General features: G+C 49.2%; 10 protein-coding genes across 10 annotated transcripts; 4 read left to right on the top strand and 6 right to left on the bottom strand.

Moving 5' to 3' along the window:
• Positions 1–395: 395 nt before the first annotated feature.
• On the top strand, positions 396–1,439 carry FPRO_09469 (uncharacterized protein; the record flags this gene model as incomplete). Its single annotated transcript, XM_031232865.1, has 3 exons — positions 396–447; positions 547–1,103; positions 1,164–1,439. The coding sequence occupies 3 exons, from the start codon at positions 396–398 to the stop codon at positions 1,437–1,439; spliced, it is 885 nt and encodes a 294-aa protein (XP_031082759.1).
• A 1,130-nt stretch (positions 1,440–2,569) lies between these two features.
• On the bottom strand, positions 2,570–3,274 carry FPRO_09468 (uncharacterized protein; the record flags this gene model as incomplete). The annotated part of the gene is made up of 1 exon (XM_031232864.1): positions 2,570–3,274. The coding sequence occupies one exon, from the start codon at positions 3,272–3,274 to the stop codon at positions 2,570–2,572; it is 705 nt and encodes a 234-aa protein (XP_031082758.1).
• Positions 3,275–5,650: 2,376 nt separating this feature from the next.
• On the top strand, positions 5,651–6,963 carry FPRO_09467 (uncharacterized protein; the record flags this gene model as incomplete). Its single annotated transcript, XM_031232863.1, has 2 exons — positions 5,651–5,844; positions 5,895–6,963. 2 exons carry the CDS (start codon positions 5,651–5,653, stop codon positions 6,961–6,963), a joined length of 1,263 nt encoding a protein of 420 aa, XP_031082757.1.
• Positions 6,964–7,244: 281 nt separating this feature from the next.
• Positions 7,245–10,170, bottom strand: FPRO_09466 (putative 1-phosphatidylinositol 3-kinase; the record flags this gene model as incomplete). The annotated part of the gene is made up of 4 exons (XM_031232862.1): positions 7,245–9,729; positions 9,779–9,880; positions 9,937–10,023; positions 10,094–10,170. The coding sequence occupies 4 exons, from the start codon at positions 10,168–10,170 to the stop codon at positions 7,245–7,247; spliced, it is 2,751 nt and encodes a 916-aa protein (XP_031082756.1).
• A 601-nt stretch (positions 10,171–10,771) lies between these two features.
• Positions 10,772–11,073, top strand: FPRO_09465 (uncharacterized protein; the record flags this gene model as incomplete). Its single annotated transcript, XM_031232860.1, has 2 exons — positions 10,772–10,844; positions 11,027–11,073. The coding sequence occupies 2 exons, from the start codon at positions 10,772–10,774 to the stop codon at positions 11,071–11,073; spliced, it is 120 nt and encodes a 39-aa protein (XP_031082755.1).
• A 361-nt stretch (positions 11,074–11,434) lies between these two features.
• Positions 11,435–12,550, top strand: FPRO_09464 (uncharacterized protein; the record flags this gene model as incomplete). The annotated part of the gene is made up of 2 exons (XM_031232859.1): positions 11,435–11,515; positions 11,570–12,550. 2 exons carry the CDS (start codon positions 11,435–11,437, stop codon positions 12,548–12,550), a joined length of 1,062 nt encoding a protein of 353 aa, XP_031082754.1.
• A 414-nt stretch (positions 12,551–12,964) lies between these two features.
• FPRO_09463 (uncharacterized protein) lies at positions 12,965–13,843 on the bottom strand (the record flags this gene model as incomplete). Its single annotated transcript, XM_031232858.1, has 2 exons — positions 12,965–13,656; positions 13,711–13,843. The coding sequence occupies 2 exons, from the start codon at positions 13,841–13,843 to the stop codon at positions 12,965–12,967; spliced, it is 825 nt and encodes a 274-aa protein (XP_031082753.1).
• A 1,138-nt stretch (positions 13,844–14,981) lies between these two features.
• Positions 14,982–17,531, bottom strand: FPRO_09462 (uncharacterized protein; the record flags this gene model as incomplete). Its single annotated transcript, XM_031232857.1, has 1 exon — positions 14,982–17,531. The coding sequence occupies one exon, from the start codon at positions 17,529–17,531 to the stop codon at positions 14,982–14,984; it is 2,550 nt and encodes an 849-aa protein (XP_031082752.1).
• Positions 17,532–18,103: 572 nt separating this feature from the next.
• FPRO_09461 (uncharacterized protein) lies at positions 18,104–19,497 on the bottom strand (the record flags this gene model as incomplete). The annotated part of the gene is made up of 2 exons (XM_031232856.1): positions 18,104–18,300; positions 18,351–19,497. 2 exons carry the CDS (start codon positions 19,495–19,497, stop codon positions 18,104–18,106), a joined length of 1,344 nt encoding a protein of 447 aa, XP_031082751.1.
• A 609-nt stretch (positions 19,498–20,106) lies between these two features.
• FPRO_09460 (uncharacterized protein) lies at positions 20,107–21,963 on the bottom strand (the record flags this gene model as incomplete). The annotated part of the gene is made up of 1 exon (XM_031232855.1): positions 20,107–21,963. The coding sequence occupies one exon, from the start codon at positions 21,961–21,963 to the stop codon at positions 20,107–20,109; it is 1,857 nt and encodes a 618-aa protein (XP_031082750.1).
• Between the last annotated feature and the right edge of the window lie 2,803 nt (positions 21,964–24,766).

The raw sequence follows: 24,766 nt of genomic DNA, 5'->3' as shown, positions 1-24,766 counted from the left end.
TGCTTCAGAGAGGAGGTGAGACAACATATCGCTGCAAGTAACAGGGGTCAGAATACCCATATACAGATACAGTGCACACAGATTAGACTTTGCATGAAACCCATATGAAGAAGTACGCAGTCAATTCATTCGTCAGCCCATGCATGTCCCTAGTGCCTTTCATACGACAATCAGACTACCCCGCAGAAACTGCACTTCAGTTCACTCTCCTCTCTAATATCAACTCTCTTATTCAAAACAGTTGAGCGAGCGACTGCAACGCTGATTCATATAACAGTTGGAGTAGGGGTCATACAGCCCTGAAAGACACAACTCGAGTCATTGGGCCCTCGCTGGCGATCGGATCACCAACAATTTAACAACCTTAAAGTGAAACACTTCTAATCAAAAGGAATATGCCAACGTCTGTGCAGGGAAAATCCGCGCTTGTCACTGGCGGTGGCTCAGGTATGAACATGCCAAATACATAGACCTGCAAGGATTCGTGGACTATTGGTTGACGGCGAAGCACAGGTATCAACTTGTGCTTTGCCCATATACTCCTAGACAATGGATGTTCGGTCCTCATTGCCGATCTCAAATTGCGACCCGAAGCTCAACAACTCCTGAAGCAATATCCGTTCCCTGGCATCGACGGTAAAGCTGGGGTGTTGTTTCAAGAAATCGACGTTACATCTTGGTCACAGTTGGCGGCTGCTTGGGAGAAGGCCTTGGAGAAGTTCACAATTGTCGATATTGTCGTTCCAGGAGCCGGTCTGTTCGAGCCTCAATGGTCCTCCTTCTGGGAACCACCCAGAACTGAGAGTAACAAAGATAGTGTTTCTCGAGATGATGCCAATGCGGAACCTGGACACTATGCAGTCTTGGATGTGAACTTGGTATCTCCCATTCGGCTCAGTCAGCTGGCTATCGGGCATTGGACAAAGACGAAGCAAAAGGGATGCCTTGTACATGTTGGCAGCATGGCAGGCTACTTAGCCGGCATAGCAACGCCCTTGTACTTTGCGAGCAAGCATGGCTTGCATGGGTTTGTGAGAGCATTGGGGGGATTACGTGATGAACTCGGTATTCGAGTCGGCTGTATTGCTCCCGGCGCAGTAGAGGTAAGCTCGCCAGAGTCTCTGCGAGACTTTGAAAGACTGCTAATGCGAGGCTACCACTAGACTCCTCTGTGGCATGAAGACCCAACCAAAGCAGTCATGCTAGACGAGGATACAGTTCTGCTAGATCCTCAAGAAGTGGCTCAAGGCATGTGGCAACTTGTCGTTAACCCAGAGTATGGAAATGGCACCATCCTCGAAGTGACCAAGGGGGAAACGAGAGTTGTACCACTTTTCAATGCACCAGTTCCGACAGGTGAAGGCATTGTGGTACCTGGGTATGAAGCTTCTAAGGACGCTCTGTATGCGAAGCTGAAAAAGGAGGGCTTGAACGTATGAGTGACGATGTATCGCTGAGGACCTCATCTCCTAGACTACCGTCACATTGTTGGACGGGCATGAATCGGATATCTCACAACAAACTCTGCACAGCCTCATATACGCACACATCAGAATATTTATAGAAACAGTGACGTTCACCGAAGCACTTGTACACCCTGATCTGTGCTTCAGATTACGGCACAAGCAAGCCACGGGCGGAACCATCACAGATCTCTAGTCAGCCTTCCCTGCGCATGGATCAGATCAAGGACCGTGAATAGTAAGGATCTGGGGTTCAATTCTTCATAAGCCTCATATCCAATAACAAAGGGAGACTTCCCTCTAGTGACGGAGCTTTGACCAGTGTCTTGGCATGTTGTCTCCAAAAGCTCTCCTTGTTTTCTCTCAAAACAGAATCACCTATCTGTACAAATTCCTCTTTAGAAATAGATGTGTAAGATCCAAAAGGACACCCGCAGCGTGCTCCTTTCTGTCACCTCCAAGAAATTTTGAAAAGAATAGCCTTGTAACTCTCACAAAGAAATAATAATCTGAGATGATTCTCCGCACAGTAGTAGCAGGGGCCGTTCAGGTGATGGTGGCAAGTAATAAATGACAAATAGTGACATGAAACCCGTAAGATGACCATGATACACTGCATTGTAGTATCATAGCGCATAGCATAGACAACTGAAGCAATGCCAAACAAGAAGAAAACAAATCCATAATTCGCACACCGGATAAGTGAGCTCGCGAAACGAGTTGGGTATCTTGATGAGCTGCCTTCACCATACTGCACTGCTCTTGATTCCTTCTCCCCCCTGCTCCACTGCAGACACCCTTTCCCCCCAACCAAAGACATGGGCTGAGAACATCCTTCTGGTTGCGTAGAAAACGGTCACGATAGAAGAAACGCTTTTTCAGAAGTGGTTGGACCGGCCCATGTTGTGATGCTGCTGCTGCTGCTGCTACTACTTCTGGCTCGATCGATAATAATAAAAATAGGTGTAATGTGTTGTCTTGTCTCAATTTCCGGTCTTTGAATATGTAAATAGTTGAAAAGGAAAAACGGGGTGGCTGTCCAGCCATTATTGGCGAGTCGAGCACGGCAGGCGAATTTGGCTCTGGGTGTCGCATGAAACGTCGGTCTACTTGATGTTCTTGAAAAGATCAGAACCCAAGCTTCCATTGTCCTTTTCGAGATCGGTCAATTCGGGTATCATGGGAGGCGGCGGGCCGGATTGTTTCTTAGGTGTCGGTGCACGAGGACCTTCCTCCATAAACATGGTACTGGCTCGTTTGTTGGGGATCGTCTCTCCGGTCCTCATGCGCCTGAACCAGCCGCTGGTTCTCCTAGACTTGCGCTCGTCGAGGTAGCTTGCGCCACCCTGGCTGCTCGGCCGGGCAAGGCCACCGGCGCCGGCGGCTGGGACACTTCCGTTCGATGATATCTGGCCCTCTGCATAAGTGTTATTCAACATGGTTCTACTGAATAGGCGACGGATGCTGCCTTGGCGGCTTGAAGCAGCTGGGCTCAAAGGAGCATCCTCGTCGGCGTAGCGCTTGGTTCCAGCGAGATTACCATTAGAAGAAGCAGTAATGCTTGGCTGAGGTGTGTTCTTGTTGACGTCCTCGGTGACACTGCTGTATGTGTCCTGTCCCGGTTCCTTCTTGGATTCGTCCTTGACGTCTTTGGCGGGTGGCGGTGTCTGTGGAGGAGTTGGGACCTTCTGAACAGGTGATTCCGGAGGCGGTGGAATATTGGTGCCGTCTGTGATACTACCAAAATTGAGGTTGAGAGCAGGCAGCTGGAATCGCGAACCTCCGCCGCTCTTGCCAAAAAGAGACGACATGATTGGAAAATAGGTAAATTGGTGATTCGTGCACGATACGAGACGAGGCGGATCAGACGGAGAATGGAAGAAGGCAGGTTGATTCGATGGCGAGGGCCCGAATTCGGAAAGGGGTATTTAGCAAAAGCAGGATACCTTAGGCGAAGCGAGGGCCTAGGAGCTCAACAAGAGAATTGGAATGGCAATCAAAAATCTCAATGAAGCTGCAATTGATGACTGGGATCCAACAAGCGGGTTTAGATGACGAAGCTGAGTCTCAAACTCCCCGCAAGAACAGGGCGAAGAGAAAGGAGAGTTCTAGTCAACGGTTTTGACCTGACCAGGATGGAGAGGTACCGCAGAATAACGAGGCAAGGTACAGACGCAGCGTTGCAGACAGCACAGTGCTGTAGCGTAGCGTAAGGTAAGGTAAGGTAAGGTACGAAGTAGAGGTGCAAAATTGGAGCAAGGGTCTGGTGGCTTGTGGTTGACTGCAAGTTGCAGGGATCCAACACGCGGCGTGGCGTGCTTTTGGTAACAAGGACGATGATCCCAGACGTGGGGAGCAATTGAGGCGATGGGTAGTTGATGTAGAGAGAGATATTATGAGGCACTAGATGTTGTAGGATAGAAGAGAGGAGAAATTGGACGGAGAGGAGGATGTGTTCAGAGGAGAAGAATTGATGCAAGACCGGGTCTTAGGCTGGAGGAGAAAGAGCCATGAGAGGTACAGTATGACCTTCCTGATGCAAGTGGAGAATGTCGTGGCTGGCAGCGAACCTAATAAAGCTACTTTGGGAGTACTTTACGGTTCGAGTGCCATACAAAAGTGTTTCCTTTTCAGACCTTGCCCCTGAGAGACCCAGACTGCAGCGAGCCCACTGTTCCCTGGACCCTGCTTGAGCCACGCGAATTGGGCGTCTTTGGGCACGCAAAGTACTGCCTAGTACACTGCGTTACCGAAATGGTGATTGGTCTAATCGATTTGGGGGATAGCGGTCCCTCTCGCAGCGTGTGGCTGTCGAGGCTTGGAGGTACCCCCAAAGTACTGACCTTGAATCTTGGAAGCCATCATGCAATCACTCAAGACTACGGGACAGACCGAGACTATTGACGAAAATGACACCAAATGGTGAACGATTCCGAAGCAAAAAGGCTGAATCAACTCTGCTGTACCGTTGATGCATTGGAAACTCACAAAAGAAAGCACCGATTGATCGTTGAGTTGATCATACATGATTCAAAAGTCAATTCATCATATTCACTGTCGCTCCCTTCTCTTTTCTCCCTTACAACCCCGAGAAAACACCCTTTTTCTAACGCCACAGACGTGTGTCGAGACTCGATGAACCACCCATTCGACGGAGAGAAGAAACGTTGGCGCCAACATGTTTCAACCGGGCCTATATCAACGGCTCCATTTCGATAATCGAGGTACAGTACCTACTAACCTACGGCGGATAGGAAGTTACGAGCTGTTATCTGTCAACAGTGCTATAACACATTGACCATATTCACAAGCTGCCTTGTTGCCGAGATTACTCTTTCAGATAGCTCGTATCTATCCTCACAAGTACCTTGGCGCTCAAGGCGCAGTTTCAACACAATGACTCGACCAGCGGAGAGAAATTCTTGGTTGGACTGGATTGCGTTTCCACGGGAGACCAGGAACCCGCCTAAAAGACTAAAACATGTTTCACTCAGGGCACAATTGTCTTGCCTATTTTTTCCTCTTTTCTGTTAGAGCAATTCTAGATCGGACTATGTATGACTATCCTCCCTTTATCGTGCATAGGAGAAACAACCCAAGTTTTTCTTCCAAGGTATCAAGTCCTGGGACCAACCTCCAGCATTTGCAGGATAAAAAAAAAAGGCTCCGATTTCTTTGGGCTGTTTCTCGCCATTGCGAGTCATGATAGGGAAGTATCGTCAAGTACCTCACTCGTTACGAAGCGTCCAAGCTAGCGCAGTCAGACAATTCTCGTTCCCTATTCAAGCTGTAAAAACTCTGACGCTATTCCCAATCTTATCTCTTGTGTTACCCGTCTCGTCGACATCTCCCGATCTAGGAAGGCCCCCCGCGTTCCACAAACGCGGGAATGGATCCATCATCCATCCCACCCGCACTCATTAATCTAATCAATTTTGACTTGGACCCTCCAGAATCTTCACAAGGTCTAGAATTTCTGTTTCTCTGGCTGGGGATGCGGCCCCATTTAATCGCATAATCTAATTGGTTTGTCAATATTTCACGTCATAGAGCTTTAGACTAATCGTTTTGACCCGAGCTCGGCTGGACTTGTTTCGTCGAGCTTGAATCAAGCATCAACCTCAATTGAGCAAAGCTAATCAATCTTCTTGTTTCAGTTCGGCAATCGGTTGCAGACCTTCATCGCAATGGCTAGCTCGCAGTGTCTGCGCCTCAGGCCACTCGCCTCCTCAGGACTTGCAAGGCCCTCGGCTAAGCTCAGTGCTCAACATATGACCCGACTTCCCATGATCGCCGCACGACATAAGTCGGGTCCTTATGGCTACACACAGGCTAAAGCTCTCGTCTTCTCAAAGCCCGGAGACCCAGCCAAAGTTCTCAAGTATGTGTATGATATATCTCACCGCCAATAAGACTAACAACTGTCTGTAGGCTTCACAGTCACTCTGTCTCCCCTTCTATTCCCTCGGATTCGGTCCTGGTCCGTACTCTCGCCGCTCCCATCAACCCCGCCGATGTCAACACAGTCCAGGGAGTTTATGGCTCTATGCCTCCCTTCACCAACTTAATTGGTACCGCTGAACCTTCCGCTATTCCCGGTAACGAAGGTGTTTTCGAGGTCGTTTCCACAGGCTCACCCTCCTCCTCGCTACAGAAAGGCGACTGGGTCATCCCCGCCATCGGCCAGTTCGGTACTTGGAGAACACATGCGATTGCTGAAGCCGATAAGTTCATCAAGATCGATAAGGAGGGCTTGATTCCTACACAAGTCGCAACCGTGAGCGTCAACCCATGCACCGCCTACCGCATCCTGCGACATTATGGACCCAGTGCTGGTCTTCAAGCTGGTATGGGTATGCGCCCCCTTGAGGTTGGCAGTGGCCAGTGGTTCATTCAGAATGGTGCCAATTCTGGTGTTGGACGAGCTGCCATCCAGTTTGGAAAGCTCTGGGGCTTGAGGAGCATCAACGTTATTCGCGATCGCGAAACACCCAGAGCGACTAACGCTTTGAAGAAAGAGCTTCAAGACCTCGGCGCAGATGTCGTCGTCACCGAAACCCAGTTTCTAGCTGCCCAGTGGAAGGATCAACTAGCAGAAATCACCCGCAAGGGTCGTGAGGAGATCGGTCTAGGTCTCAACTGTGTTGGTGGCAAGTCAGCAACTACAATCGCTCGGTCGCTCGGCAAAGGCGCCACCATGGTCTCTTATGGCGGCATGGCCAAACAGCCAGTTTCACTACCCCTCGCTCTCCTTATCTTCAAGGATGTCCGTTTTCTTGGTTTCTGGCTCAGCAGACTCAATGAGGAGGATCCTACCGGCAGGAGACATGCCATCAACGATATTCTTCAGCTCATTCGATCTGGCCAGTTCCGCGACGTCCCTATCGAGGAGGTCAAATGGGACTGGGAGACAGAGGAGGAGACTCTGCGCAATGCCGTACAGCAGGGTCTTGAAGGATTCCGTAAGGGCAAGGGTATCTTCACATTTGGTGAGACATAGGCGGGATAGAAATACGTGAATAAGAGTATAACGTACATCGTGATTGGCTGGGCTGGCTGTTCCATTATGAACAGGTAAACCAGGCCACTGCAAAGTGTGATAAGTAGCCCTTCCTTAAACCATTGAGCCGAAGGATATACAGACACAGGTCCTCAACGAAAGGAATGACAAATGCAAATAATAGCATGTCAAATATCAGGATCTGGTTTACTGCCTAGCAAAAGCTAATATACATTATATGAACGCCCCAACTCCGGTTGCCTGTGTCATTGCCAATCATTCTATGCCCTGAAAGCCTGTGCCCACTCATGCAGCTTGTCAATGACAACGGGGGCGTAAGATGTTTGGGCCTCCTCGATGATCCGGTCAAAGTGACTCAGTGCCTCTTCTTCACTCAACTCCAAGTGGAAACGGTCTCGGACCTTGAGCACTGCCTTATCAGGCTCGAGTCGGATATCAGGGATGTTGGCATCGACCATGAGACTAAAGAGATTGAGAATGAGATTTGAGTTTTTGCGTAGTGCCGTAAACGCAAGGAAGCAGTACTGCTTGAACTGCTTGTAGTGCTCCGAGTTCACGCCACCCATGCAATCCACCATCTCCTTGGACAGCTTCATCAGAGGCGCGAAAGGTTTGGGATCTCTGCCAAGAATGTAGCCGAAGTCGGCATGGAAGAAGTGGCCGTCAGGTGCAAGAAGCAAGTTCTCCAGGTGACGATCGCCAACGCCTAGGATATACGTGATGACACAGTACCCTGCGCAAGATCTTACGTACGTGTCCAGCGTTTCTTGTCGGACGCCAAGAGGTTGATTGTCATCCGGATTATTAATCTTGAGGTAGGCCAAAGCTGGGTTGTTTTTGAACTTGTTGGCAATACTTGACAAGCTTTGGGATTGTACGAACTGCGAAGCGCCAGCAGAAGTACTTGTCGCCAGGATCTTGTAGGGCGACAACTTGAGGTCAAGGTTCTCTTTCTGCAGCAGTTGATCCATAAGAGTGATGATCTGGATAACAAGCTGATCTTGTCTAAGATCATCGCCCAGCTTGAATATAATGGCATAGGAGGTCCCGTTTGCTGTCTTGAAGGTGCATTTGAAGGGATTTAGTGAAGACTTGAACACAACTGTTTGGTCTGGTATGATGCCCGTAATCAGTACTGAAGGGTCAAGCGGCATCGGTAAGGGCGGGTCGAATGATAACAACTCGTTCTTGGGATCAGCCAGAAAGTGCTTAACTCGGTCGACCTTCTTCGGAATGGATTCATTCGAGGTCTTGACCTCTTGAGCAATTCTTGACAGAATAGCGACTAACTCTGCTTGGCGCAACAGAGTCTTGCGCGTTTCCTGGCCATCTGGCTGTTTGACAAGCTCCGCCATGAAGTCGTATGCGACCTTGCGGTAGATGTTGCGGTTATCAATACCTTGCTCAGGGCTGGCATCGTCACACTCAACCATAAGATACCAGTGAAAATAGTTGCCGAGCAAAAAGTTGGCAGCCGCACGCTGAATCAGAAAACGAGCCAGAGATGAGTCTTGACTGCTTTCCTCTTCTGAATCTGCTGATATGTGCTCATACTTGAGCGCTTGGACAAGTTGAAGAAGATAAAGCAGAAGTTCCTTGTCGTCGGCTTTTCGTAATCTGTCTACAGCGTACGAACGTACAGCAGAGTTGTCGAAGGATGGTCCGAGGAGCTCCAGCGCATCGTCAACATCGATTGCAGTCCAGCGCCCGAGAACTTGAATAGCTTGTCTTGCCTCGCCGTGATCTCTCCAGTTGACAGATTTGACAAACTTTGTCAACGCTCTCTTGTCTCGTGTCAAGTGGTAACGGAATTTCCATACCAGATCTGCCTCCTCTGGGGTGAGAACATGGGTTGGAGAATACGACATTATGAGATTGAGCTCATCTCGAACCTTGGCATTCGGCTTCAAGTTCTTATCAATGATACCGTGCCTGTATGAGCTTCTGAACAGTCTTCGGTGCTTGGCCTCTGCAGGGTTGTCTCTATGTCCAACTTCAGGGTCATAGACTTTAATGAGCCGTCTCCCAGGCGCCGAAGAGCCCTCGCCCACGGCATTGATGCCTGGGCCGTAATGAACCTCCGGCTGACGGTTTGCGAGGCTTGCCTGCGAAACCGAGAGATTCTGGAAAGCTGAAATCGGGGGCGGATCGTATTCGTGGTCAGCGAAGACAACAGGGAAATCGAAACGTGGCAACTCCACGTTTAGTAAGAACGTCGACTGTCCAGGGCGTCCATCCTTGTTTTCGCCATCTTGACTGTCAGGGCCGTTCTCACCGTTGATAGCTCGTTGTCTCTGGAGCATCTTCATTGACGATTTGGCAGCTTGCAGGCCTCGTTTCTCAAAGCTTCGAAAGACCATCTGATCCAGCCAGTCAACCCGAGGGATCTCGCCCATCTCGTGTTTCTTGAACAAGGTCTCCATCCGTTCTAACTCTTCTGCGTCTTTATCTAGTGGAGGGACTTCCCCTTTTCGCGTTGTTTTCTTCTTTGTGGAAACCAACGCGGGCGTTGTTGAGTTGTCGGTGCCGTCTGCATTCTTGTATCGGTGAACAAGACACTTTTGCCTTCCCTTCTGTACTTGATTGTCCTCATCAAACATGGGCAGTGTCGTGCCGCCAAACGGAATAGCATGGCCAATGGCCCCTTTACCGCCAGTCGGCGATAGATCCCATACTGTTATAGCCAAGCATGAGTTCGCTGGTAAGGAGTCGTATGTAATAGGTAACTGTAGCCACTCATTCCATCTAACTTGGTCAATACGTCGTGCGCCATCACATTCGGGGGTTATCGTACTTTCGCTCGGATCGAAAAGGTTTATAAGCGGTCTGAACAGGGACAGTCAAGGGTTTCGATCCAGCCCAAATCTGCACTGTGACATAAAGGTCAGAGCATGGGCTAACAGCTCTTGTTAGTCTATCGCATAAGTCAGGGCAGTGAGCAATGTCGCGGACCTCAGGTTGGACCCAACGTGGCGCAGGTCGGGGCGCTCGAGAAGAGTGGAGTACTTGAAGGGAGGTTCGTCGCCCTCAAGATTCATACTGCCAAATGTCAGCTTCAGTATTCCCATGATGGGGGGGGGGGGGGGGGGGTCGGTTTGAGGGGCATTACATGCGAATAGTCACTGGATGATGGACGTCCTTGGAAGCCGCAAAGGAGAACGGGTCCATGCGCCCGTACTCAGACATGATAGGCTATGTCATGCTGTGTGAATAGAAGAGAAGTAGAAATGCGCGCAGAGAATGAGAGCTATTCTTAGTGTTGGAGGTTCTGAGTTGCGTTGTGAATATACCTTAGGCAGGTTGGTAGTGGTAGTGGCTGGTGTTGAGTTGCGATAAGATAAGGAACCTAGAGTGACGTTCATGGTACCTGCTAAGGTAGCTCATCAGCTTGATCACGGTGGAGAAGATCACATGGGCCCCGTCATACATAGTAAGTCTACCTCAGCTTCCATCCATATAAAGGCACTCCACAGATATCACTCTGGCTGTTCAGAGCCAAGATTCATTGACCTCCTCGATGAGCAATCGAAACGCGAATGTTTCTTTTCTATTCACGTACTTTCAAAATCAATCATTCGCTGAGCCACTGACCAAGCCCTTTATTTGCTTGTCTATGAATTCCCTCTTGTGGCTAGCTCCTTGATCAGCCGCCGTTACCGCATCATTGGAACCTCTACTACCGGACTAAGGATTGACACTTTTTTGCTTTTTATTTAGCTGCTCACTTCCCAGTCCGTAGTGACTATTGATGGGATACACCACGTTCTCGTATTTTCATCAACCAAACATGGGCATGTGTCGAGATTCATTTCCCGAATATCAACCAAGATGCTACGTAGCATTGCTAGTCGAGCTTCTTTGTAAGTGCCCCTGGATAAGGTACTCTTATGAAGGCACGGAGTAGTCAAGTAGACATGACAGGGCATCTCGATGCCTAATGACCCCAGACTTTCTTATACTTTCCGTCTGCCGACTAAATAAATTGACCAGTCCCAGGCATTGGTTCATATCATACTACTTCGTAAATTACCTAGGTATGTAGCTACCCTCTGCGGCACTTATATCCCGATCCGCGGTCCTGTCTCATAGCGGACATGGATACTGCATAGCTAGGCGCATCCCAATCTTCAAAGCGCATAGCCCAAACCTACAAGCCACACCATCATCCCCATCAATCAATGGATATCCCTCAGAGACATGCACCAAAACTCTAGGCATTTCGTATCCCTGGCCTAGCAAGCCCCAGCATCTGAGCCTCTGTAGGTCCTCTTGGACCTATCACGTGCGGCCTTTTGAGGCGTCAGCGTCATAACTACCTAGGTGCTAGTTATGCCTATAGTAATCTCAACAACCTTCAACTCTCGGACTCAATGCTGTCTCTCTCTCTAGAGCATTGCTCTCTGCTGCTCCAACCCATGCCACGACCTCGGCCCGCCCAAAGAAGGCCAACATGTCTCTTTCGAGACGCACCGATGCCGCCTCCAAGTTTACGTCTTCGGGGAGATATACCCCAGAGGCCATGATAGTCATAGTACGGCCCCTGTCGAATTCGATACTCGAGTACTCCATTTAACACGCTTTATAGACTTGTGCCACTATTTCGCTGTACAATGGCATCGAGCTGCTTCTCCTCATCTTGACATCATCCAGGCGGCATAACGACCTCTTCTCATGGAGCCTTGCTGTGGCTTCTGTGGGTGTGCTGCCGTATGCGAGTGGCTGGCTGGTTCGCTATTTCGATGTTGTAGGGGACGTTGCAAATATGTTCATAAACGACATTGGCTGGATACTCCTGACTACTGGCCAAGCTCTTGTTCTATATTCTCGACTCAACTTGCTCGTCAAAAGTATCACCATTTTGAAGGTTACGAAATGGATGGTTATCCTTAATGCTATTATATGGCACAGCGCGGTTACTGTTCTTTTGTTTGCTATCAGCACGCAGCAAAAACTCGACCGCAACGGTGCGTTCATCAAGGTCCAAAAGATTCAGCTGGCATTCTTCTGTGCTCAAGATTTCTTCCTTTCAGGTCTTTACATTTGGAAAACGATGGAGATCATCAAGAGAAAAGAAGCTGAAAACCAGACTCCTCCGATAATCTGGCACCTGTTCGCTATTAACGTGGGAATCGTTATAGTCGATGTCACGCTCCTCGCCGTTAGCTTTACCAATAATTTCCTGTGGCAACAGGGCATCAAGACAGTGGCCTACTCGGTAAAACTCAAGGCTGAGTTTGTTATACTCGGGAAACTCAGCGACTACGTTCACAAAGGAGGTGAATTGATCAATGTCGAACATCCTGTCTTTGGATTTGTAGAGATGGAGCCCGAGCCTCCGTCAAGAAAACAATCGATACAGCCATCAGCCACCCCCGAGACTACACATTTAGAAAGAGTGAGGAAGCAGTCGACTATTTCTGCTGCAGAGTCGTCACGCAACCGAGAGTTCATGTCCGATGGGATCGCGACACATAGAAGCGAAGGCGTCAAGAGGCGTACACTGGATAAGGGCAAGAGTAAATGCATGGAAGATTGTTGCAATACTGGCGTTTCGGCATCAAAATAGTATTATACCCAATGTTTAGTCAATTTCTGAAATTTCAAACCATTATGCTGTCTTAAGGCCAGTCAAGATATGGTGGTATTAGAATCCTGAAGTTGTTTAGTGTTGCATTCTTGGAAGACTATCAGACTGGTCGGTCTATTAAAGAATTTCTCGAGCATATGTACAGCCAGTATTATTACAAATTACTACAGATACTTGTACATCACCCCCCCCCCCCCAACTCCTCTTCTTCTATGCTCTGCTCATACAACAACAACATCACCACCAGCATCTCGTCACCGTCATCTCGTCACCGTCATCTCGTCACCGTCATCTCGTCACCGTCATCTCGTCACCGTCATCTCGTCACCGTCATCTCGTCACCGTCATCTCGTCACCGTCATCTCGTCACCGTCATCTCGTCATGTTTTACGTCTATTTGTGTCCCTGGAGATGCCAGTCAAACACCTTCATAAACACTTCCTTTCCATCTCCCTCTAAAACATCTCCATGGCAAGGAATCATGGTATGAAAGTCCCACTTGGCGATCTGCGCCATGCTGTCGTTGAAACTTTCACGGTTCTTGGCGAGTAGATACCAGTTGAATCTCTGTAACCACTTGGTATCGCCACGGGGGTTCTGAACACAGGCAAAGAGCTTGCCAACAGCTCCATCTGCGGGCAATTCTGATTCGGGCACTTTACTGTACTGCTCGGTGGGGGGTAGGTTAAAGAGAAGATCAGCCTGGATCAGGACTTGCTCAGGCTTGTAGAAGAAGACAATCTCAAGGTTGGCGTGGCCGTCGACGTATTCATAGTCAAAATCGGCATCGAAGTCGGGGTCGATCTTGATTTCCCGCTTGTTTTCCTTCTTGAAGACAACAGCAAACTCATCGTCGTTGATCTTGGGATCGTCGGTCTGCTTGGCTCGCTTTTCTGGGAGGCCCTCTGGGCCGATGATCTTGGCTGACGGGTATGCCTTCTTCCACTCCGACAGGAATATATGGTGCTCATAGTCCAGAGCAACGATATAGCGGACATCGCCTCCCATCTCCATGACTTTGGCTTGGGTGGCTTTGGTGAGTGCGACTGGTGAGAAGATGGCAAGGCCTCCAGAGGTGAGCTTGACTATTGGAGGTCAGTATGGCGCTCAAGTTACTTGTTATGAGTAGGAGAGCATACCTAGAGTGCCTCGGCCACCGATCTTGACCTTTCCAAATCGTGAAAAGGGGACTGAGAAAGTGGCAATGTTGGGGGTGACATTGCGAATGACCATGACATGATCAGGGTCTGAAGGGATGAGTTTGGACGACATTTCTGTTGAGTTGGAGGTTTCTGACTGCGTGCTGAGGTTGTGATCCTGTGCTGGTAGAGTGAGAGAGGTTGTGAGTTTGGGTCTGTTGATTGGTGATGTCGCAATATGAGGTTGAAGATGTATGACGTTGAAGTCGTGTGTTGGAGTCTGTTTATTATTAATCGCACGTGAAAATAGAAGGAGTCGTTGTTGATGCCGGAATGATCTGGATGCGTTGATGTTTAAGTATTGAATTCGAGACGTTGGACGTATCATTACGAGCAAGGTAATTAATTAATCAATCAATCAATCAATCAATTAATAAATAAATAATTGTCATCCAATGTCGAGGCCGAGCTTGAACTTGAATTGGTAATATTCCAGTTGAGAATGGAATTAGTCTTTGCATTTCTTCAATGACATCAACATTCCGATCCATATTGACAATCAATCGGCCGACTCTGGCTGACTTGGCCCGAGACCCTGGAAATCGGGGCTGCTAATTCAAGCGTCAATAGTGGATACAACGGAGCAACCGACATCCATGGATGTGAGGTGAGTGTTCTTGGTGCTTGGGTGCTGTAGTGTAGGTACATATTTGAAATACCGTTGACTACCTGTACCTACCTAGGTACCTTAGGCAATACGCCGCCCTGCATGCACTTTTAGGCTGGGATGCAACACAAGCAAGGTACCTTACTGAGGTGACCATTTTAGTTCCCTTATCTACCATGTACATCCCTGGCAAATAGGATCGATACTGTCAAAGTTACTGGCAGCTCACACACAATTGATTGATTCCAAATATCATTTCAACGGTAGCTTGATCCATCCGGCACGTTACTTCGCCCCGAGAGCCCGATATAAGAGTTCAACCTCGGCCCAATTAGGGCTCTTCGGTACGGGTATAACTTTCTGGTCAAATGAACGATTTCAGCTAAATTATATGGAAGCTCGTTGGTTTTGGATATTTGGTCCTCGACTGCATAACATAACCCAACACTGAATATGATATTGCAGGCAGCTTCAACTCAACTAATCTCCAGTCCAAGAGAACGTTGGGTCCAAGAATCCTTAACCCAACACCACTATATCTTCGAAGCGACTATTAACAAACAAAAACTAAAAAATCCTGAATCCCCACCCACTATCATTTCCATCAGCCACCTGTCAGTTTGTATGTCTTGGTTACCAAGATTGCACTTGCAACGACATCTGTGAAAGACGCCCATAATGGAGTTACAGATGAAGTCAGAAGCTGCACAGCAACACATAGACCGGCAAACATCCAGGATAGCAATGCCCCCGGAAGCCCAAAGATATACCCCAAAGAGCTTGTATAATAAGAGAGTAAAGTTGATACCCATGGCAGCTGTATCGCCATGTACGTCAACATATGATCCCTCGTCTGGCCGTTGGCCATAAACCACAGGTGTCTTTCCTGGCATACCTCTAACCACCAACCAAGAACATACAGGAAGAAAAAGTGGTTGAAAACACAACCCAACTCCACATACTGAACTAGGTTGGGGGATTTCAGCACTTTACCGTCATTATCCACATTCCTACACCTGATGAAACGCTGAAAAGACCAGGACATAAGTTGATAGACAAACTCGATGGCAAGGCACCAAGCCGAGACCTGATTGCGTATCAATAGCTTCGCCAACAACATCAAGTCCCTAAGCCCCAGTTTCAGGTATTGGAAGATACCAGAAGCCTTTGTTGATGAATGTGAAAGGGCAATATCAGCGGTAGCCCCTTTAGTAGGATCTGGATCCGGATCATCGCCGGTATCACTGTTCCCTGGCGCTGGCGTGTTCGCCTCTTGAGATGCTTCAGGTATGTCTGAGGATTCACCGGTGCCGTTGCTCGACATGTCTCCAGCAGGGCCATCTCCTTTCTTATCTTCAGAGACAGCCTCCTTCTCACCATCACTGTCCTTCTGCGGAGTTTTCTCCTCTTTCGGACTACTCTGCCACTTGTTGGGTGAGTCTCCGCCTCTCGGGCTGCTTTGCGGCGTCGTGCTATATTGCGTTCCAGCGGACGAAGGAGGGCTCAGGTAAGGGCCTCGGGTCACGGACTCTCTGTTTTTCTTGATCTTTTGCTGCCGAACACTGAACTCTCGAGAAATTCCAGGTCTGAAGCTTGTCGCTGGCTTGCTGTCTGGAATAACAGGATGCTTCGTTTCACTACTTGCGTTCATCTCTGCATTTTCACCGCTATGGTCATCGTTACTGCTAACGAAGCTATCGCGAGATCCGCTGGAAGGAGCAGTTGACAAACACTGAGAGCCTTCCGTGCCCGCAGAGGTTTCTGAGTGTCCCAGCATAGAGCTGGAGCTAGGGGCTTCCCATTTCCGCGCAGCGTTAGGAGGGAGATCGACTTCGAGCACATGGCGAGCGATATCAGCAAAGAAACTCTTGATGAACCTGAATTTATGATGGTGATCCTTTATTGCCGGTACCCAGGTATCAATGAGTTCATTTACGGATCTCGCATTGATGTCGTGCTTTTCCAGGTTTTCGCATCCTGCTATTGCAAAATCGACGCGCTCGTTGTTACGCAGGAGGGTTTTCCAGAGCCGCATTGCCATGTGAGGTGAAAGCATAATGGTGCCATCAGGCCCAGATTGAGGTTTCTCTTCAAAATCCCTCTTCTGTTGCCCTTTTCCCTCCTCGGCCATTTGCTCGACTTCGGTATCCCCACCATCCGAGTCTTCTTCAACATCAGCCAGAAAGGATGTAGTACTGAACTCTTCATTGAGTTGTTGCCCAAGAATGAATGCGCCGTCTATAAGGAGTTCCTCGCTTATTCGAGGAAGCTTATAACCCTGAGCAGCGACAGGCTCCTGCTTAAAAGAAGATTTTGCGTGTATCTTGTCAGGAACATTGCCAGGCTCGTCACTTTGCAACTCGGAAACATCCAGTTCCTGCGATAGAGATCTTGTTGCGTACCGCTTCTTGGGCTGGATCGCTGTGGGCGATCTAGAGGCCGTCATGGAGATGCGACGAGCCGGCCCTTGTAGATTACCATAAGCTTGCGATCGTTTGTACGGCCGCATCTTCCTGGAAATATCGGGATTCATGTTTAGGCCATTTAAGGTCTTTTCTATGCGCATAACATTCTGTCTCCGATGAGGATGACCATGATGGCGAGAGGGTCTTGGCTCCCAATTGGCCTCTTGGCTACGTATGATCCTCTCAGTAACTATGGCACGCTCGAAAGCCTTCCCGGCACTGCCAACGCGCTTTAACACGGAAGTTCGACGTTTTGGTACGGGCTTTTCTGGCTTCTGCTCAGGGTTTGATGCAGGGTTAGGAGGGCGGCTCCTCTCCGCCCTGAACAACTGCTGTTCTGCGTGATGCCTTTGTCTCTCGTTTCGTGACGTCTGTCTCTGAAAATGATCCTCGATGCTATATACCAGATCTTTGAGCTGGCGCTTGGACTCATCGTCCTGACTCCGTTGTGTGGTATCAACCCATTTGAGCAGGTCTTCAAGCGAACTATGGGCTGTCCTTTTAAAAGCTTGCATGACATTGAGGGCAATCTTTGGAAATTTGAGAGACTCTTTGAGACATTCCTTTTCGTAGAATTCGTCTAGTTTTGACACGAGGCTGTCCTTCTTATAATTCCATTTCGCGCCTGTTTCGGCTATTCGAACATCGAGGTCCTTTTCGAATTCGACGAAGGGATGAATAACTGACATCTTGACTGACTAGGTATTTAACAAAGGTGGATTTGAGAATATGGATGTGTGGCAAAGTTGCTGCACGATTTCCGGGTTAATGTGACAAAGGCAGCGGTTTTGCACTGCAACAATGTGAAAAGGATTATTGAAACAGTTGCTGGTACTCGATCAAGGGACACGAGGACTGGGAGGGAGTTATGAAGGGATTAAACAAGCGGCTTGCAGGTGCATGGATGCCTTTGTCTATTCAGACTCTTTGAATCGGACGCTTTTCTTTGACAATGTTTGCAATGTGTCAAAAATAAAACGAGGCGCACACCTTTTGCCGTGGACAGACAGTCTTACACAAAGGCTCATCACCGCCAATCGAACAATTCTTCATTACTGCCCCGACAACAGAGGTCAGGGAAGAGCAAGAACAAAGGAAACAGTTTGTTTGCTAAGGGCCTGTGCACAACACCATGTTGGCCATCTTCGAACCACTGCCTAGTAGGTATCTCACATGCGATCAAGGTTATCCCGTGTGTTTCAAGACAATGAATGATGGATTTGAAAGGTCGGCATGTCTGTCCATGGTTCCCCTTTCCCACTCAGCTATACCAACCCCGCGCACCAGGTCCCGAAGTTGTCACCTCCTTTCTGTGAGCAATCATGGGCTCTTTGAGGTCGAAAGTGTCAATGATGTCCTGCCAGGTCTCCATGTCCATGGAAAGAATTGCTTGGTGTTTCGCTGCCCCGTGTCGTGTCCCCTCTTCTTCCTCTACCTCGACATCCCTCTCTGTGATTTCTAAACATCGAGTTAGCGAGTTTCAGTCCTCCTGGCCATGATTAACTAACCAAGCGCTGGTAAATCGAATTCATCAAAATCGATCTTTACTCTGCCGTCTCTGACAAGGAAACTGACGTAGAACATGTTCTCGATGGTTTGGCCGAATGATTTGGGATTCACAACGAACCGCATCAAGTCAATGCCACCGGTGCTCCGAAGGCCATGTTGATGCATAATCCTGTTCTGTTCCTCATCGTCCATATTCTCATCAATCAGGTCCGCCACAGTTTCTTGAATGTTCGCCTGGAGAGTTTGTAATTGATGGAGAATCTTGCCGCAAATCGCGGTGAGATCGTTTTCCCTCTTGGCCAGATCCTCGACATTGAGCACTTCGGGACGCGTCTCCGTCAGGTTGTTAGGCCTGAAGGGGGCACTTCGCTTTGTAATCTTGCGAGCCTTCTTCTCGACCGATAGAGGCCCAAGGAGGAACCCGGGGAGGGCGGGGCGCCTGATGTATGGTAAACTTGCAAACCGGCCAAGATGCGGCCAGTTCATCATATCACCCTCATCCCCGATGTCTTCCTCGCCATCTTCATCCCCTCTTGTGGTCCTTCTTCTTTGACGTTGGGTGCTCGAGAGCTCGGGTGCATTATCGTCCATAATTCCTCGACCGTGTCTCATATATGTGATGCATTTTGAAACAAACTCATCAACATCGATGCCTTGAGAGAGGCTGCCTTGTGTGAGTCTCAAAGTCTTTCGGTAAGATAAGTCGGTAGTGCTAACGAGTAGCCGCGAGTCAATTGTTGCTTCTGTAGTCTGTCGCACTTTCTTCGATAGTTCATCGGCGCGGAGAATGGCCTCATGGAGCCCTCGCGAGTCCCCTTGTAGGTATTCCTCAGTGTTCTCCGTCACATCGCGAAGTAAATCTCTGAAGCCCTGCTGGACTCTGCGGCGCTCCTCCAGTGGCTGGTCAGGATCGTAAACATCTTCATCTTCCTCCTCGTCTTCGCTGCTCGCTGGAGGTTCAACGGTCCGTCTTCGATGGCTCGCGGGTTCTCCGTTTCTTGTGTCCGCTCTCTTCCTCTTGGCTCCAGATGCGGAGCGACTTGAATCCCGTTCTCTGACCGCTAAATTCCGATGCGCTGGTGTGGCTCTTGAGGGCGGCGATGGTGATCGTGAATGTGACGGGGAATCATGTGTTCGAGTAGGCATTGGTGCGATACGATGAGTCGTTCAAATGTAGGCATTAGTTTAAGATCCAATCTGGATATGCCCTTGTATCCGTTAAGGGCCTGTACTGTCTTAGCGCTTTCTTAAAGTTGAAAGCTGTACGGAGTAGCTGTGACAATCGCGTCTTTGATGGAAAACGCGACATGAGGCAGGTACGTACTTCACTCCATTAACCTTGGAGTCCCACCTGCCCTGAGAGAAAAGGTTTGCGGGGCAGTGACGGGGCTCCGTGCCTTCCTTTGGTATTGGATCTGACAACTGAACCTTAATTGGGTGGAAATCACATGTGCTAGGTTTGCCTGGCTAGCCTGGCCGAGCCTCATCAATTAAGGGACCGGGTATGGTAATAAGCACATGGTGTTCCCAGGCCCTGGATTATAGTTAAACATGTCACTAATATAAACAAAAATGTGGTTCGTTCCAGTAATAGTTCTCTGAAGATCTTCAATAATACGATCGCTTTATGGAAACGCTTTTATGCTATGATTGTCCGTGATATCAACCTCCCTCCATGATATAACCCCCACTTGCGATAAGTATGTACAGTTCGAACGGAAACCTCTTGATTACTTCCACCACTCTCGTCGCAGTTTACCACGTAAAGCTTTCTTCTACAAAGTCCACCACGGTCGAGCCCTGCACTGCTCGGGCAGCACCCCGAACATCGTCAGCAAGAGCACCAGGGCCGCAGACTGTGACGCACATGGCTCCCATCTGCTCTTGCACCTCTCGGGCCAGGATGAGGGGAACGTTTGGCCGTCCTGGGAACATGCGCACCGTGGCGCTAGCACTGACAATATCGCGTGGGTTCTGAGGACGGGTGACGAAGATCTGGATGCGGAGGATGTCTTTTCGGTTTGGAATACGAAGAATCGTATCCATGTAGGGCCGCACCCACTCGAGAGATTCGTATTCGCGGATAATCCAGACAAGTGTAATGCGTCGAGCAGCAGTAGTGCCCTGGTTGTATCCTTCGAGGAGATGGCGGATGTAGGAGATTTGGTGAGTGATTCCGGTGGAACCGGCAAACAGGACTGCATGACCATATGAATCAAGGCTGTTGTGTCCGGCGTAGGGGCCTTCCATCGCAGCCTTGATACGGAGACCTCGCGGGCATCTGGAGGCACGGTCGAAGAGTTTCTTAGTGAAACCTGTCTGTGCTCCAATCAGGAAAGAGACTGTAGTGGTCATGGTTGACTTGTCGACTGCGTGGAGAGTATCCTTTTCCGCAATCGGTAAGCTGTTATCGCGTACATGATTGACCCAGCAGATAGAGAAAGGATGGCTCTCCCAGGCACAAAGACCCCAAAAGCGCAGATACGCGTGAGTGCCAGGCTCAATATCGACATATCGTGGTAAGTGGAGGGTGACTCGAGTGACGTTGCCTGGCATAGCCTCACACACCGCATCAGTCCACCCTTTGGAAGACCAATTGACAAATACAATCCGGAGCATACGAGCGAGGCGGTCGGCGAACCAAATAGCCATGATAGCCATGATCCAGGGAAGCTGAGGTAGGCCACCTTTAAGTGCAGAGGAAGCACAGTGAATCCATGTAGCGACGAAGGCAACAAAGGCTAGGACAATATGAACGTTGAGGAAAGTCTCGTAAAAGGCATGACGCAAAGGCGAAACGGAAAGCAGAAGGAGGAAGGTCATAGCAACCGTGCCAACGGCTCCTGAGCCTTCAAAAAGTCCATGGGAAAGTTTATGGCCAACACCATCCCAACCCAAGTCGTCGACGGCGACAATGAGCCAGGCGATAGTGTGGATGATAGACTCGAGGACCACAATACGACCCATCCATCGATGTAGAAGATTGTAGGTGTCGAAACTGATCTTGAGCAGGCCGATGAGAAGGTTGTTTCGCCCAGCGAAAATGATCAAGGGCACCATGTTGACAAGGGCCAGGGTTCCTGAGCGGCCTCGTAACTCGGCACAGAAAGCAAGCTTGTTCTCATTGTGCCAGTTGAGGACGAACATGTAGGCGAAGTTGCTGCCCAGGTAGATGAAGAGGATGATGAAGTGAAGTCGCGAAGGAAGCGTTCCCATGCTAATAGCAGAGGATAACTTGAACTCTCGGTTGTGACGTTTGTTCCATAGAGGAGCGTATGTGAGGTTCTTCTTGACGTTTGGCATCCAGCTCCATTGAGATATCTTCCAGTACGCTTGTTTGGGGCCGGACACATTCATGGCAGACACCTGACGGAGTCTCATCCACAGGATTTCAATTATTCTGATAGACAGAACAACAAGGGCCATGATACCCAAGGTCCACCACAAGGCATCTTTAAAAAGTAAATTCATAGGTTGGTTTACACCATCGAGATTTGAGTGATAGTTTGGAGTTGCCTCGGCATCTGCAGGAGCGGCTTCGCCACGAGATTTGAGGGTTGATGTTGGTATGTATGAGCTGATATCGGCGATCCTGCGCCGCGTGAAATCCATCTTGTTAAGTAGTTGCTCTCTGGGAGCAAGTGCAGTAGTAAATGAGAGTCGGTTTCTTTTTATCCGGGGTCTTCGGACGAATGAAGAGGGTGGATTCGCAATTCGCTGTGAATGAATGATGGACAGTATAATTGTGTGACGAACAAAGGGTCCCCAAATAAGAGTCAAGAGGTCAGTGGTGGTTTTAAAGAAAGTAAGTGTATGCTGTTCCTCCTTGTGTTCGCTCTTTGGTGTCAGAACATGATGGTAAACAAATGATTGACTTGGCGCTGGTGTCGATAAATCGTGATCGGCGAGCGAGATGTTCAGTGGTGACTTTGGGAGATTTGGTGCTGGTGAAGGTGTGTTCAACACACAATGTAACGCAGCACAAACGCAAAGAGCGGCAGGGCCAGCAAACAATAAACAATCCGCGGAGAACAAGGCAGACTTGGGTACCAATCACTGTCGCTACAAGGCAGTTCTCGATGACGTAGAAAGTCCAATTCGTCTTCACCTCGTCAACAAGGTGATGATGATGTTCTCAGTTGCAGTTGGGAAAGAAAGCAGGCCAGGCTGACGATCTCCAACTTTGGGCGGATTTGGATCAGCGGTAAAGAACGGGTCTATGTCAATTGCCGCGAGTAAGGAAAGGAAGGGCAAGGGCGAATTGAGACACAGGCCAATCGATAAAGGCAGGCGTTTAAGACGATCAACGTTGACGTTTGGGCGCTTGGGCGAGTATGAAGAATGGTAAGGTAGGGTAGAGGCAGGAATTGAGGCGCTTTATCGCAACACACAAGACAATACCCAAATAATGAATGATCGACCGGAGGAAACAATGACAATCGAAGCCAAGCGGGAAACGGTTGTTTTTCAATGTTTCAACCTGTTCTGAGACCCGAAACCCAAGCAGAGACAAACACGAGGGCGAGAACCGGTGAACAGTGGTCGGCAGCGACGAAAGCAGTCTTGTCAGGCGGATTGACGTAAAGAGTGGCCAGCCTCAGCGAAGAATGTTTCAATGGCCCAGAGGACGAAAGAAGAAAAAGATAAAAATAAAACAGGGAAAAAACCACCGTAAACGGCACGAAGCAAAGACCAAGAGGAATGAAGAGGCAATATACGAAGCCCAGCCGAGCGGAGGTTGTGATAATATGTATTGTAAACGGGTCCCCCCAGCTCAAGTTAGTGGGCAATCAGCATCCAAACTTGGCCGAAAAGGCTGTGTACTACACGTCTTGGCGCTGAAAGATTTTACTGGCACAGCAGGGCATGGCATGGCAGAGGATCCCCTCCCTGTTCGTCTCTATCACAAGGAGCCCCTTACAGACAAGAGCAGACTTCTAGGCTCAGCACCGCAGAGTCTGGACGGATGGATATAACTGGGACCCCCTGCACCGCGTGCTGTTTCCAGCTATGAGCCGTAAAGCCGAGAATTCAATCCATATCGATCTGGTTGGACCGCGCATTGCACTACGCTTTCCCATGTCTTACAATACAAGAGCTACAAGATTCAAGGCACAACGAACCACGAGCGTTAAAGCGTCTCTTACACGAGTGCCTAGGAACTTTAGCACCCGACTTTTAAAAAAAGGCCTTCGTCAGCTGCAGCACGGCAGGGGCACTCCCAGCAACGGCGTGGCTTCGCAAGATATGGCCAATTGGGTGAGAGATGTCGCTAGCAGATCTCAGAATTAGGCCTCCGGCGGAATAGGAACATTATTTACTGGCTGCTTGTTGGCAGATCCTGGTAACTCAATGCTTCTGAAACCAGCCACTTGCTGGCCCTGGCTGGCCCTTGCTCAGGGGACCACCCGGGCCCCCTTTTGGAATGGCGAATAGGAAACTCCAAGTCTTCTGCTCAACTCTTCAGGGGTGTACTGGTAGACTGGCTGTCAACGGCCAGACCTGCTGCAAGAATGTGGGCACTTGAGCACTTACAGCGCTTCGTAGCCACTCAATGCCCCGCAGCATTGCCGCCAACGACTCATTTTCTCAGAGGCATCCGGTTAGGAACGCTCACTCTCGTATCACAAGCTCAAGTTCAGCACCGCCGCGACACGTTTCTAGACGATGAAATGTTTCCTGTTTGATGTTGGATAAACGCATCCGTTTCTAGTTTCTCGTCTCATTGTTCCTCTGACGCAATCCTGCTCAGAGTGGATGAAAATGGCCTGACTGAAACATCCTACGGCTTGCACGGCAAACCATGAGGGGTATATGTCATGCCATGAACCACAACCACGATGGCAGCTCCCATGCTCCCTTCACCAAGACTTCTCAACTCCAGGCTTCATCTCCTCGCTTAGCTCGACAGATTGCCAATGCTGACCAAAAAACTTCAATCAACAAGGTATTCAAAGATGCTCCCTGCAAACATCATTGCCAAGGGTCAGACGCGGCCCGCAATCTTATATTTTCTCGTCCTGTGGTTGATGGAATTCTGTTTCGACGTCAGTTTGATACTGCGGCCCAGTTAGCCTGTCCGCCTTCTAGCATGATAACGGAAAAATGACCGCTGGATTTCCAGGCCCATGAGGCTCTTGATCCTTTGACGCACATTTGCTATCAAGTCGACTGTCTTGGCGTCACAGATAAAATTATAGTGCCTGAATGCTCGCTTCCGATGCCTTGGTAAGCTACATCTGATGTATGACAGCCCCGCGAGCGGGCGCTATCTGGATTCCAGAAATGGAAATCTCAAGGTCCCTGGAGGAGATTGTCCTGAACCTGATGCTTGCGTTGATCCTTGACTCCTATCAGCCAGTCAAGCCGCGACCTCACAGCAGGTCTTCGTAAGCTGGGTCACCGTGACATTCCC

The sequence above is a fragment of the Fusarium proliferatum genome (genome assembly GCF_900067095.1).
Source record: "Fusarium proliferatum ET1 genome assembly, contig: FPRO_scaffold006, whole genome shotgun sequence".
Taxonomy (NCBI): Eukaryota; Fungi; Ascomycota; class Sordariomycetes; order Hypocreales; family Nectriaceae; genus Fusarium; species Fusarium proliferatum.
The sequence above is the reverse complement of the archived record's forward strand: the minus strand, read 5'-3'. Positions and strand labels throughout refer to the sequence as shown.